This window comes from Amblyomma maculatum, chromosome 2 (genome assembly GCF_055883805.1).
Source record: "Amblyomma maculatum isolate TAMU_Amacu chromosome 2, ASM5588380v1, whole genome shotgun sequence".
Taxonomy (NCBI): Eukaryota; Metazoa; Arthropoda; class Arachnida; order Ixodida; family Ixodidae; genus Amblyomma; species Amblyomma maculatum.
In genome coordinates, this window is record NC_139345.1 from 135,769,376 (window position 1) to 135,785,172 (window position 15,797).

At 49.6% G+C, this 15,797-nt stretch overlaps 1 protein-coding gene across 1 annotated transcript in view; it reads right to left on the reverse strand.

Annotated features, from left to right (window-relative positions):
* Window positions 1-6,563: 6,563 nt before the first annotated feature.
* Window positions 6,564-15,797, reverse strand: part of LOC146199951 (arylsulfatase B-like) — a 93,896-nt gene continuing 84,662 nt past the window's right edge. The window contains exon 10 of the mRNA XM_084592833.1: window positions 6,564-7,367. Coding sequence (XP_084448959.1) covers window positions 7,227-7,367 — 141 coding nt within the window. The 3' untranslated portion in view covers window positions 6,564-7,226. The remainder of the gene's footprint in view (window positions 7,368-15,797) is intronic.

A 15,797-nucleotide genomic window follows, 5' to 3' on the forward strand; every position in this document is an offset into this window, starting at 1 on the left:
ACCGAACCAGAACGACATCGTGTATCCCTCTGGACAATGGTTGCTGACCTTTGTGCATCGGGATCTTCAACCGCCGCCGGAGAAGCTGTTACGTTTCGAACTTCCCGAGTAACGAGACGGTGCACGTGTCGAGATGGGCGTCCGTTTTTCTAAGAAGACTGCGCGACCACCTCGGAGTTCGTGGACCAGAACCACCCAGGACGCAGCAACGCGGTGTCGCATATCGGCAGCGACGGCAGCAGTTGCCCCAGTTTGTGTCCGGAGGACTGTGCACAGAGGCGCTAACGAATTCGCCGAAGAGCGGGCGCGCCTGTGTTTGGAAACAGAGAGCCGCGGCGCTTGCGTGTTAGCACCGAGGAGAGAGAGCGGGTCATCTCCCCCCCGTGGAGAAGAGCGGTCACCGCATTCCTTTCCCGCGGAGTGCTCCCGCGCGAGGGGTCTACGTGGGTGGCGCGCGGTTCCGACCTTGGACAGCCAGCAAGCCTCTTTGGGACCCCCATGCCTGACTTCCCCCGGCGGAGTCGCCATCGTGCCGCTAAAGTGGAAAGAGTGTGATGGGAGGACGTTCTAGTGGGCGGTTCCCGAATGTCAGCAGATCAGGAACTCAAATGTGATTGGACTTTGACAAAATAGAAAATTCCCCAACTAGGTACTTGGGGACAAAAAAGTTGTTAAAAACGAGAGCACGAGTGCTCTCCGGTGTGTACCTTCTCAGATTCACCATGTAAATAAACCTTCGTTAAGTTCTCTCTAACTCTCGGCCAATCTCTGCTTGGGTGACCACCGCCCAATATTCAAGTGCCTGCAGCCCGACGTCTGACTCGGCTTTTCGCTACCCGTTGGTCCGCTACTGGAGCAGTACCAACGCAACACGGCAAAGCCATAAACACAGACAACCTCCGCCCCATCTCCCTCACGTCTTGTGCGGGAAAGCTGACGGAGACTATGGTGCGGGACAGGCTGTCTGGGCTTCTGGAAAATCAACATACATTCGCAGACACCATGTTCGGTTTCCGCCCGCAAAGGTCCGCTCAGGATGTTCTGCTTCAACTCGACTGAGAAATTATCAACCCTGCCGAATATCCCTTCAACGATAAGGGATCTTTCGACAATGTCACACATGGAATCATCCTGCAAAATCTCTCCCTGACGAACTGTGGACATAACACATTTCAGTACATCAAGCAATTTCTCCCGGATCGACAATCTTTCATCCCAATACAAGGCGAAGAACACGGCCCGTATAAACTGGGAACGGGAGGAACCCCACAGGGCGCGGTCCTCTCGCCATTAGTTTTCAATATGGCCATGATGAAACTCCCAGCTCAGCTGGCGAAGGTCGAAGGCATCCAGCACGCGCTGTACGCCAACAACATAACCATCTGGGCCAAACACGTATAGGTCGGAGACATTAAGGCCAACCTGCAGCAAGCGGCGCAGATCGTAGACGCTTACGCCCGCCGCTGCGATCTTCAATGCTCCCCATCCAAATCCGAATTTGTGCACACGCGCCCGTCGCCTAAGTGCACCACCAAAATGGAATTATCCCTGGCCAGCGGTTCGATACCCGAACACGATGAGATTATTTATTTATTTATTTATTTATTTATTTATTTATTTATTTGAAAATACTGCAGCCCCTCAAGGGGCTATAGCAGGAGTGGGTATAAAAATGTGGAACAATTCCACGCATACAAAAGTACATACAAGCATTACAAATATAAACGCTAGAAAAACAACATACAATGCTACGACTCAATTGCCGACGCAAAATCAGAGATTGATAGTGCACGAATGTTGCCATCCAAAGAATTCCAACACTCCACAGTGCGCGGAAAAAAACTGTATTTGAAAACGTTAGTGCGGGCAAAAAAATGTTGGATATTAAGATCGTGATGGCTCCTGGTCCACCGAGATTAGAGTACTTGGTATCCTTATTCATAAACATCGATGGGCTGATGCGACACTAGCAAAAATGCGCAAGGTGGGGGACCAGGTGGGCCGGATGGTGCGCCGGGTTTCCAACAAACGCGGGGGGTTACGGTGCACAGACGCCTTGCGGCTGACGCATGCATTCGTGACCAGTCGAGTACTCTGCTCGACTCCTTACCTCCACCTGCGCAGGTTTAATGAGAACGCCCTCGAAGTGATTCTCAGAAAGATGTACAAGCGTGCCCTCGATCTCCTGATCAACACATCCAACCAGCGTTTCGAGTACTCTGCTCGACTCCTTACCTCCACCTGCGCAGGTTTAATGAGAACGCTCTCGAAGTGATTCTCAGAACGATGTACAAGCGTGCCCTCGATCTCCTGATCAACACATCCAACCAGAGTTTTATGGGCCTGAAAATGATAAACACATTCGCGGAGCTCCGGGAGGCGCACTTGACCAATCAATACACAAGGCTTTCAAAAACGCCGTCAGGGCGCCGCCTATTAGCCCGACTACACATCCACCACCCAACACATACGAAAGAGCGCGTACGCATTCCTGAAATCTGGAGAGACGCCCTGCACGTACGCCCTCTTCTGGCCAACATGACACGTGACGACCACAGTGGCAGGCGCCTTGCGCACGTGGAGGCACTGGCCCATCACTATGGGAACAAACACGGAATGTTCTTCGTGGACGCCCCCGGCCCTCACCATGGGAGGTGGTACACAGCCGCAATCATCCATCAAAGAATCACGGTGAATGGCCTAACATTCGGAGCTCAAGACGTAACACATGCGGAAGAAGTTGCCATCACGTTAGCCGCCGCAGACAAGGACTCTCGAGTCATCATCACCGACTCGAGAGGGGCCTGCAGAAATACTGAACAGGGGTACATTGCTCTCTTTACGCACCGTATCCTTCAAAACAGTGAATACGTCGGGCCCCTGCGTCTGGAGCGATTGCATGGGCTCCAGCTCACATGGGCCTCGAAGGCAATGAAACGGCAGATGCCGCCGCCCGCGCGCTCACTCTCCGGGCAACGCCTTCAAACCCTTATGATACGGATCCCGAACCCAATCCGGCTCTCACTTTTCGAGAAATTACTGAATTATTTCAATTCGGCCATGCAATTTATCCTAAGCCTTGTAAGGGCCTTACAAAGGTGGAGGAATGCACACTTCTCTGCATTTACAACATAACGCTGCTGTGCCCAGCGGTGTTAAAACACTGCGATCCTGCCTGTACAGGAAAATGCCCGCACTGTGCGGAGAAGTCTTCGGCCATCTTCCACATGGTGTGGGCATCCCAGTCAATCCAGAAACTCGCCTCCAAACCCAACCCCACCCGGGAAGACTGGGAGGTAGCCCAGCTCGGCTGCACCGACCTGGCAAGCCAGACGGCCCTGGTCCACCGAGCCCGAGCCGCGGCGGTCGCAAATGGGCTCCTGTAATGAGGAGCCCACCTAGTGTTTGCGTGAGGGTGCCCCTGATACCTCAAGCTTCCTCCAAATGTTTTTCACACACACACACACACACACACACACACACACACACACACACACACACACACACACACACACACACACACACACACACACACACACACACACACACACACACACACACACACACACACACACACACACACACACACACACACACACACACACACACACACACACACACACACACACACACACACACACACACACACACACACACACACACACACACACACACACACACACACACACACACACACACACACACACGCACGCACACACACACACACACACACACACACACACACACACACACACACACACACACACAATAGTATACCTTTGATTTTATATTTTGGGGTGGAAAAATTAGTGATTTTTCAATGATTTGCACTATGAAGGAACTGTAATCACTACCTTCCACGTAAGAACTACCTTGAAGCTATGGTGCTAAAACGTACTTGATAGGCCCATTTGACAGGCCTTTCGGCAATTTCGGAGATATATATAAGGAGTGTTTACTGTAAGCTAAACAAAGCCTCGTGATTGGGGGGGGGGGGGATGACAAAGTGAATTTGCATGAGTGCATATGTGGGCTCTCGCACATTTAACAGATGATTAAACTCATTAAAAAGATTTTTTCCTAGTTAAATAACCCGCCTTTGCATTGACATTAGCTAATCTAATTTATTAAACAAATTTCTTTAATTTATTTTGTACCAGTTGCAATTTGTTGAAATGGTTTATTATTTTCTATAAAATATATATTGTTATTTTTTGTATACTTAAATAATATATATTATATTATATTTCATCTGCATAGTAATTCATAATAACAAATACGTTCAACTTTTAACAATATTTCAATTGCTTAGTCATAATAAAGGCTACTGAATGCTTATAATGGAGTTTTAATTTTCTGAAAAAGGTTGGTATGAATATGAGTTTTAAAGCAGTTACCATTATTGCTGCGTTGTAAGGAAGAAAGGCATTATTGTACTATTCTGTTACAATACCTAATGTGTTTTGCATTTATTTATGAATAAAGCGCTTGATGGCACCGTTCGACCGATAATGTTGCTGGTAAAGGAATCAAATAATATTAACCCAAGTAGCACACATTACGTGGCCCACCTGGGGCCCGTATGGGCAAGTTGGGCTTGGGTAACCACAATAGCACCCATGAGGGCCCCCTTTAGGGATCAAGCGGGCAAGCCCAAGTTGGGCTGGCCCCTGCTTTTTCTATCTGGGCATCATATAGGCGCGGAAAGAGCTAACTGATTACATATTACCACATCTGGCCCTCAAGGGTCCCGCTTGGGAAATTTTAGGGCCGATGCAAATAAAATTTGGGCTCTGTGTAGGAAAAGCCTGGGCTAATTCAATTGGGGCTTCCCACTCAAAAGTCGAATAGGTCCCGCATGGGCCGAGGCGGGGCTAAATACGGGTATGCCCGCACATTGCCTACCTGGGACCTTTGAGGGGTACTTGAGGGAAGGTCAGACGAAAATGTGGAATTCATGCAGAAAATTCCTGGGCTGCCCCAAATAGGGCTGCCCACCAAAAATATAGATAATTTCCCGTTAGTGGGGCAGGCAAGTATTCCTTCCCGCTTCTGCCCGCATCGGTCTCTTGTGGGGACATTTAGGGCAGATGCGATGCAAATGTGGGCCTAAAGCGAATAGATGACGGGCTAGTCCGATTGGGGCTGCCCACGCAAAACCCGAATAGGTCCCACATGGTTTGCGGCCGGGCTGAAAAGCGAGCACATCACCATGCTGCCCTCACCGGGTATTCCTTGGGGTACTTGCGGGAAAATGCAACATATATTCGTAGTCCATGTGGTAAAAATAAGGTCAGCCAATTTGGGGCGGCCCATGAAAGGCCGCAGTGGGCCCCAAATTGGCCGTAGGCGGGCATACTGCTCTGAAACGTCTCCACTCTATCTATAAGGCACCATTTTATTTATGTAAATCATGTTATACCGGCCACTAATTACCTCTTCTGGAGGTTTCACATAACTGTCCTATGCAGTGAATAAAGACTATCTATGTTTACTCTACAAACTACGTTAATTATGCAGTATCGACAGAAAATATGCAACAGTAAGTGTTCCGCTTTACGAGTATGTACTGAACGACCTCCAAATGTTTCCTACGGCATTACTATTCTGCACGCAGCACCGAAACAAATATTCAGACCAACATGTTGGGGTGATGTGGGCCAGCCCAGATTATTGTAGTGTTGGGAATAAATTTTTCTCATGCTACTGAGTGTAGCATACAAGAAAAAAATAGTGCTTAATGTTTCACACTTCATTATTGGAACTTGGGCAGCCCTGAAAATTCCCGATTCAACCCATGAGGGCAGCACGTGGGTCAGCCCGAAACGGGCTGGCATTCGCAAATCCCGCGCCTGTACAATTCAGGTATTGAAGGGATTAATCGACTTTAATATTAAAACCTTGATCAATGGGATGTCACTGCCTGCACAAACGTGGGACCCATTAATGGTTCTGGTGTGCTGCCCACATTCGTCTACCTGGGCTGAATACGGGCAGCCCTATTGGGGCTGAATGCGGGCAGCCCCATTTGGGCTGCCAACACGGATACAGTTTGGGACCGATCACGGCGAAATTGGGCAGCCCACGCGGGACCCTTCTGGGTACGTGTTGCAAATCCCGCATTGGGGCCCGCATGAGCTGCCCTCACGGGCCCAACGCGGGCCCCCCCGTCATAGCCCACTTTGTGCTACTTGGGAATTAGCCGGCAGAGGTTCTTCAAGGTTTTCATCAAAGCAGTTTAGAACTAAACGTGCAGAGTTTCCGTCATTGTAGGAAAGAATCTCTTTCAGATATATAAAACCAATGTACTAAAGGCTAGCGGTGGCCACTGCCTCGAAAATTTATTTGCAGCAGGCACAAGCGTTTGAGTACTTTGTACTCTATTCGAAGTAGCGTGTATCTTCTATTTTTGTTTAATCGAAATCAACATAAAGGTGCGTGTACTGGCGCCTAGAAACCGCGTCTCGCCGTCAGTTTATGTCCAGACAAATACTTAGGATACACACAAAGAGAAGTTTATTGACTTCCATACAATGTACATATATACATATGGTCTACTCTCATGAGACAACAAATGTGGCTGAAGGCTGGCTCAATAACAACTTTTGACTCCAATCTAGAAATATCATTTTTTTTACCATATCATCAAAAGAGTGATATTACTATCGAAAAGTCCAGTAAATGAACAAAGAAATCTTGGCTGTTTTTATTCGCTAGCACTGTCGAAAGCGCTTCAGTTCGCTACAGAGTGAACATAAGCGCGTCGCACACAAGACAGACCTCAAATATATTACGTTTTGGCCCTCTAACTTCCGATCCGAGAATCACGTGCTACTTTTTTGCCAAACTGCTAAGATTTTTACGAGTCAAAGCAGAAAATTGTAACCCCAAGAGTCTGTAATATTACAATGTTCGAGACGCTTCTTTTACGGCAAGCCCGTGATTTTAAAACAAACACTGAGTTTTTCATTGCAGGGTTTTTATTTTTCATCTCGGCAAGCGTGATTGTACTTACTAAAGACAAGCATACTTGCATGCATGATTCGTAGCGTTACCTGCAGGAACCCCAGGGTTCATGAAAAAGGCGGCAGCGGCTTCGGAATCAGCATTAGCAATTACATGTGGCACGATTAGAATCCAACTTCAACCTATAGTGACGTCGCAGGTCATGGAGCGCTGTTTTATTCCAAACGTCGGTTGAGTTGCCCAATTTTACACTGCTCTCTTCATGAGGGAACAGCGTCCTTCCAGGAGACCCATACACCTCCATGACGAGAGGGGTATGCCTCTGGGTCTGGCGGGAGGTTTCTGGGCTCGGTAGATTTCTTCTTAAGTGCTTCAATACGATCCTGCAGCCGCTTTACCACCTGCGCAAGAGGCGAATTTCAAAGGGTAAGAACGATATTACGTGGCATGTATTTAGGCTTCGGACAAGTCACGTGATAACCCTCCGATGGTAGGCAAAATATTAGCTTCGAAGTTCCTTCGAATACACGGAAGGAACAATCTAGACGATGGGCATAAATGAGGTCCTCAACTGGCTTAGACGAAGACGAGTCAAGGCTGTTTCACAAAGTGTGATTCTCACTGTACCAGAGTGCGGTTTCAGCTGCACAGCAACAGATGGGCAGGACGCTCTAGTTGCAGAGCGGCAGCGGCAGACTTCCAACGAGTTGGTCGCACGCCGCACTGTCTCAGTGACGGTTGCCACCTAAGCGGCCGCCAGCCAATAGAATTCCGAGATTTGATATAGCAGGAAACGCGTTAGCGGAACCCGTTGAAGCTGCACCACAGGTGCGGTTTGGAGGCGTTGCTGCCATTTTCGGTACGCTCGTCACCGGCTAAAACTCTGATTCTTGTTTTCGGTTGAGCTGAATCGGCCTCATCACACAGTGCCTCGAAGTGGACGAATTCATACGGCATTTCCGTTCTTTAGTAGGTAACATTGCTCCAAGAACAGAAGGCGCCGCCGCTCATAACCAACTAGCGTTTGAAGACAAGCGTCCGCTTCACTGTTCTCCTCATCGAATCCGCGAATTCTTGTTTCCAGCAACTGCTTCTCTTTGTTTTCTCAAGAAGTTCAAGGAGCAAGCGTCTATTTGTGTATATTCTACTGCGAGCGAGCTGAAGCACTGTCGAATAGCGCGCTAAAACGACGCTGAACCACAACAAAACTTTGTGTGTAGTTGCGTAAAAAGGAAAAACTTGCACTTTTGTTTTCATACAGTGCTTCATGTTTTATAAAAAAAGACATAAATAATAAGCGTGTTTTGAATTTGTCATTGGTAAATTATGCTAAAGCCGCTCCAGTCGCACCGACGGAAATTGCAAGCGCGGCAATTATCTGAAAGGGCTGCTGCGATTGGCACCGCAACAAGACTCCGACTGGACCGAAATTTTTTGTGCGCATCGCATCATGTCAAACGGCCTTCAGGCATACATACGCACTTTCGTAGGTCTTTGAGACCTTTGTATTAATTGTCCCACATCTTGCAACGATGTGGTACAAGGCGCGGCGCAGAAAGTCTTAAATCTCCCTTGTTCGAGGAAGTGAACTTACGAATCATTTGTGCACAGAGAATCTATTGTAGTCTGATCTACCACCATACCAAGTAAAGAAACCACTCCTTGCAAGCAAATGAAGATAAAAATCCTTAACATAAGACTCACAGCTAATCCTCCACTCCCTCTAATAATTTTCATCACCGCGGCGTTGAGTTGAGACTATAATGTGTGTGTGTGTGTGTGTGTGTGTGTGTGTGTGTGTGTGTGTGTGTGTGTGTGTGTGTGTGTGTGTGTGTGTGTGTGTGTGTGTGTGTGTGTGTGTGTGTGTGTGTGTGTGTGTGTGTGTGTGTGTGTGTGTGTGTGTGTGTGTGTGTGTGTGTGTGTGTGTGTGTGTTTGTGTGTGTGTGTGCTACGAAGACGACGAACCGGGCAGTGGCGCGGAGGGGAGTGCTCACGCTAGGACTCCTGGCCTTTAAAAGGACACTAAAGACACCCAAATATGCTATCAAAATCTAATAAACGGCATTTGGTGACACTCTCGCCGCAAATCCGGTAGCAAAAAATAGAATTATTGTTCAGATTATAAGGTAAGAAGTTTAGTTTTTTTTTTGGTCCCGCTGGTCGATTTCAAACTGTTTTCTCCTACTACGCAGAAGGGTAGAATGACATACACTATGACGCTGAAGGAAACTCCTTGATTGCTGGCGCGCGGGGAGCGGAGTATACTTCGCAGGTGCTTGCGGAGTCATAATCTTCATTCGATACGCACTTACGGTAGGTGCATCTGCTGCTTCAAGCTCGTATTTCAGGCGCCGCAGGCCGAAACCAAACTATCCGAGCACGCATGAAGTGCCTGAGCCGGAACATAGCTAGCTGAGAGACTAGCGGCATCTACCTGCAACTGGACGAAATTAGCATATTTTTATGTTGGCCTTGCAAAATTTACGTTGTCTTTTCGTCTTTTCGTCGTTGTTTACGTGTAATAAAAGCATGTTACCATATTCGACACAAAACCAACTACCGCATTCAAACGGTCAATGTATTTTACATTTGTCAGCTTCCGGGATCCCTAGCGCGTCACGTGATTTGTAGTTGCGCGCCTCGAACGTTTCGGCTGTGGCGGCGATACCTGTATTCATGTTCTTCCTATTTACTACCTTATAACAGCTCTGTTTTCAGTAAGGGTGGCTTTTTTGTAACCAGGAACTGCCATTCTATCGATGCAAGCCCACTTTATTTTTCTCTTTAGTGTCCCTTTAAAAACTTATTTCATCGTCATGTCATCACGTCGTTCTGTTTCTGTTGTGTCGCCATGTTCCATCGCTTCTCATGCCGCCACGTAACTTTTGGTTGGAGGTGCCGATAATCCCCATCATCGCATTGGAGCATCGACACCATCTGCAAGACGGGACCGTCAGCCGAAAACCCGTGGAGATCACCGCACAGCTCCGCCCCAGCACTTTCTGTTCAGACCAGACCATCCGCTATCTCTAGTCCCGCCCCCAGCCCTGACCACCACACACGATGACCAGGAAGAGCCCACAGCCGACCCCACCGACTCCACAACGAAGCGACCTCCCTACCACTCGAGCGAAAGCACTCCCTCCCGCCCAAGCCGTCCGGCGTGTCCAGGGGATTTGGCCTTCGGCAAACGGTGAACATTGGACCTGATTCTCCGAGGGAAGCATTCATCCTATCTCGTATTCATTGTGGCGGCAAGCCTTTCATCTCCAAGTCCTCCGTCTGCGTTCATTTGTCACATTATGCATTGCATTACACGTAATCAATCGGGATGATCGCTCGGTGGCCCCGGGTCATGCTACAATGACCACTAAGAGGGCAGTGGCGTGGAGAGGAGTGCTCGCGCTAGGCCCGCTGGCCATTAAAAGCATATTTCATCGTCATGTCATCATGTCGTACTGTTTTTGTTGGGTAGCAGTGTTCAATCGCTCCGCATGCCACCACGTAACAATATTTTATATATATATATATATATATATATATATATATATATATATATATATATATATATATATATATATATATATATATATATATATATATATATATATATATATATAATAGAGATAGAGAGAGAGAGATTTGAGAATAAATTAATCCCTTAAGAAGGACGATCAACCATCCGGAAGTGTCGGTAAAATAATGAAGTGATCAGTAATGTTGTGATACATCCCTCATACAGCTTTGAGTTTCTATGGCCTATTATTCAAAACAAAACTTTATATACATATTGTAAGGAAGAAGATGATACAGCGCCGAAGCTAACGACGATGAAGAAGCCGATCAGCTGGCGCGCGCACTGAGAGCTCGGACCGTTTTGTTCGGACGACATTGTGCCTCGCTCTACGATCGCCTTGTGTCACCGGTCGCCGTCTCCAGTCCTCCGAATAACTCCAAATAAACCCCTCTTCATTTGGTGGAGGTGCTGGGTGGACCCTTAAACTATCACCGTGGAGCTCCGCAGCCATACGATACCTATGGCGACAAACGAGGTAGGCCAACAGCCAGTGGCAGCCCCTTCGCAGTCCATCTCATGCTTCGGTACCATTCGGCAGCGAGATCCCGCAGTTTTCAGCGGGCAGGGCGACCAGGACGTTGAAGATTGGTTGGCCTCGTACGAGCGGGTGAGTCGTCATAACAACTGGGATGACCCGCATGAAGCTCAACAACGTTATCTTCTACCTGAGTGATGTTGCTAACCTCTGGTATCGAAACCATGAGACAGACATGCCAACTTGGGCCAACTTCAAGGCAAAGTTCACTGACGTTTTCGGTCGACCCGCAGTGCGGAAACTACGCGCTGAAGAAGCCTTGCGGGTACGAGTTCAGCATGAAGGGGAAACATTCACGAGGTACATTGAAGAGTGGTGGATTTATGTAAGCGTGTCGACCCGTCTATGGATGAGGCTACCAAGATAAAGTACATAATGAAGGGCGTTGATGTAGATGCATTTCACATGCTGTGGGAAAAGAGCCCAACCACCGTGGCTTCAGTTTACAACCTTTGCCAGAGTTTCGATGAAATGCTCAAGCAACGCCTGCACTCGTCGCTCTCCCGCACCTGCTGCGTCCATCTCTGGCCTGGCTGTGAGCAGTGACCTTTTGGCTCACATCAAAGATTTTGTTCGAGATGAGGTCTCCCGACAGCTTGGGCTTTTGTCTGGTCCACGCCCGTCGTCTACAGCCCAGCTACTTACCCCTGCGATCCGACACACCATCACGCAGTAGGTTGCCGATGCACTTCTCAGTTTTGGCCAGCCAGTGCCTGTCACACCACATGTCGACCCTGTTCCACTGCAGCCCACACCTCTTGCTGCACCATTAAATTACAACCCCCTGTGGTTATGCCGGCTCTACCTGTATTAGTACAAATGCCTCCCAAATATGCAGAAGTGACCGCCCGCCCTCCGCTGCCACATTCTTTTGCGTACGTGCCGACTATGGCGCCACCGACTGTCGCTCTACGGTACCTATCAACGATGCCTCCCTACAATCCTTGGCGCACGAATGACAACCGACCTATCTGCTATGACTCCGGTATTCCAGGCCACGTCGCCCGCCTGTGCCGTCGTACTCTGCGTTCTGCCCCTGCACGCACCATGGCTGACAGCAATTACCAGTACGACACTTTACGCCCACCTTCGGAGGCATCTCCAGGGCAGCCGCACAGCTCACCGGGCCGCCATAACATTCCATCGCACCGCTCGCCGTCCCCTCGCCGTCGGTCCTTGTCGCCAATGCGGCGTCGCGGCGTGACACAAGACTCGGAAAACTAGCAGCCGCAGTTCCTGGGGCACGAACTGCGCACATTTCGCCTACCACAAGTCCTCGTCTGTCTCCGCCGAGCATTCTCGAATTTTTTTTCGGCGGTATTCGTGCCCTTGCACTCGTCGATACCGGGGCCACTCTGTCAGTCATTAGCGAAAGTTTTTGCCGCTCGTTTCCTAAAGTCACCACCCCGCCTTTTGGACTTTCTCTTCGCACCGCCAGCGCCGATTCCGTTCGTCCGTCTGCTGCTTGCACAGGGCGTGTAGTTATCGCGGACGTCTTATACGTCGTCCAGTTTTTAGTGCTTGCGACATGCTCGCATAACTTAATTCTTGGCTGGGATTTCCTTTCCCGCCACAATGCTGTTATTGACTTAGCCCGCGCCCACGTCGCCTTCTCTTCGCTGCGGTTCTTGACCATTCGCCATCTTTTTCTTGCGCCAAACTAGTTGTCGCCGACGACACCGACATTCCGCTCAACTGTGCTGTGATTGTTCCCGTGTGTGTACCGTTTTCTTTCGATGCGACTGTTCTTTTTGCGCCTTCTCCCATGTTCGCCTCTCGCCGTCACCTCCTTCTTCCCTTTGCTATCAATGATATTAACTACGGTGCCGCTGACATAGTAGTTGTGAATGCCTTCCCGCTGTGGTCCAGCTACTTTGTGGAGGATGTCTTGGTCATGTTGAAGTTGCTGACCTCACCTCGCCGTTTGAGGTTGATGGGCATCTACCACAGAGTGCCCACGTAGCCTCCGTAACGCCGATTACTGAGTCGTCCGATATACCAAGTTGGGACCTTTTTCAATCGTCTGTGGCCAGTGACCTCAACCCGACTCACCGTGAACAACTGTTTGCTTTCCTCAACCAGTTCCGTTCTTCGTTTGATGCTCAGACGACTTCCTTGGGCCGTGCGACTGAGGTTGTTCACCACATCGACACCGGCAGTCATGCCCCTCTTCTGCAGCACCCTTACCGTGTTTCGCCTACGGAGCGCCGTGTTATTGCTGACCAAGTCAACGACATGCTACAACGCGGTGTAATTCAGCTTTCATCTAATCCGTGGTCGTCTCCAGTGGTACTTGTGAAAAAAAAGGATGGCTCCATAAGATTTTGCTTTGACTACCGCCGTCTTAACAAAATTACTCGTAAAGACGCATACCCACTACCCCGCATTGACGACGCCATCGATTGTTTACAAGGAGCCCAGTTCTTTTCGTCCCTGGACCTGCGTTCTGGCTATTGACAAGTTCCTATGGCTGAGTCTGACCGACCCAAGACCGCCTTTGTTACCCCTGATGGACTATATGAGTTCACTGTGATGCCGTTTGGTCTTTGCAACGGTCCTGCTATGTTTGAGCGAATGATTGACAACATATTACGCGGCCTCAAGTGGAACATTTGTCTTTTTTATTTGGATGACATCGTCGTTTTCTCTCCCGATTTTCCGACGCACCTCGTGCGCTTGCACCAAATCCTGAGCTGTCTCACTGGTGCCGGTCTCCGACATAACCTGAAGAAATGTCGTTTTAGCGCCCGCAAGCTGACAATACTGGGTCATGTCGTGTTCAAAGATGGCGTCCTGCCCGATCCTGACAAACTAAGTGCGGTCACTGAATTCCCGAAACCGACGTCTGTTAAAAAGCTGCGCAGCTTCGTCGGCCTATGCTCATATTTTCGCCGTTTTGTCCGCAAGTTCGCTACCATCATTGCACTGCTTACAAAATTGCTGAATGGTCCCGCCGACTTGTCTACATGGACCCCCCTCTGTGACGATGCTTTCACTACGCTCCGACGTCTACTAACTTCACCGCCCATTCTCCGCCATTACGACCGATCCTCTTCTACAGAGGCGCACACTGACGCCAGCGGCATCGGCCTCGGTGCTGTCCTCGCTCAACGCAAGCAAGGCTTTTCCGGATATGTGGTTGCTCACGCTAGCCGAGCGCTAACGAAAGCTGAATCTAACTACACCGTCACAGAAAAGGAGTGTCTTGCAATTGTGTGGGCCTTAGCGAAGTTTCGCTCTTACTTATATGGCCGCCGCTTCAACGTCATCACCGACCACCATGCCCTCTGCTGGTTGGTTTCCCTGAAAGACCCTTCTGGGCGCCTTGGCCGCTGGGCTGTTCGCCTTCAAGACTTTGACTTTAAAGTGATATATCGATCGGGACGCAATCACTCCGACGCTGACGCCTTGTCGCGCTCGCCGCTGCCTTCTCCTGCACCCTCGCAATCGATATCCGAACCCTCCGTTGCAGTCTCACCTCGACGACCTGCCTTTTCAACATCGCCAGGATCCCTCGATATCTTCGCTTCTAGACGTCCTCACCGCGTCCTCAACGTCTTCATTCCCGTGAGCCCTTCGTCGCCAAGCTTCCCATTTTACGATCCGGGGTGGTCTTCTGTATCGCAAAAGCTATCGCCCGGATGGTCGCAAATGGCTCTTGGTCATTCCCCGCCATCTTCGCACAGAAATTTGTGCCCATCACCATGCCGACCCGCAAAGCGCACATGCTGGCCTGTTGAAGACATACGAGCGTATTCGCCAGCGGTACTACTGGCGGGGGATGTACGACTTTGTCCGCCGCTATACTCGGTCCTGTACTGCTTGTCAGCAGCGGAAGTCGACTCCGCGCCCCTCCGCGGGCCCATTGCAGCCTTTGCCTTGTCCAGCGCGACCTTTTGATCGTGTCAGCATCGACCTCTATGGTCCCCTTCCATCTTCGACATCAGGCAACCGCTGGATAATAGTCGCCATGGATCACCTCACTCGCTATGCGGAGACAGCAGCCCTGCCTACGGCTAGTGCTCGTGACATCGCCTCCTTCATCCTGCGTCACTTCGTTCTACGTCACGAGGCTCCTCGTGAACGTTTTAGTGACCGCGGCCGCGTCTTCCTATCTCAAGTGGTCAGCGAGCTGTCGGAAGCTTGCCAAACAATACATCGAACCACCACAGCTTACCATCCTCAAACCAACGACCTTACAGAAAGGTTTAACCGAACGCTTGATGACATGCTCGCCATGTACCTTTCTTGTGACGCGTCTAATTGGGATCAGGTGCTTCCATGCATCACCTATGCCTATAACAGAGCGTCTCAGGCAACGACTGGATTTTGCCCATTCTTTCTCCTCTATGGTCGTGAGCCTTCCGTCTACCGGACACCATACTTCCTTACCACCCCTGGCAGTTCAGAGTACACTTCTCTTTCTGCTGTTGCCCGTAATGCTGAGCAGTGCCGTCAGCTGGCGCACTCATTCACGTCGGACATTCAAGGTCTTCGCCGACATGAGAGCGATCACGGCAAGCCCGCTGCTGACTTTCCTACCAACACCCTCGTTTGGCTCTGTGTTCCGGCTGATTCAAAATTATCTGCAAAGTATAATGGCCCTTATCGTGTATTAGAGCGTACATCACCAGTTAGCTATGTCGTGGCGCCGGCAACGCCTTCTTCAGACCACCGTCGCCGCGGGCGAGAAGTTGTTCACGTCAGTCGACTTAAGCC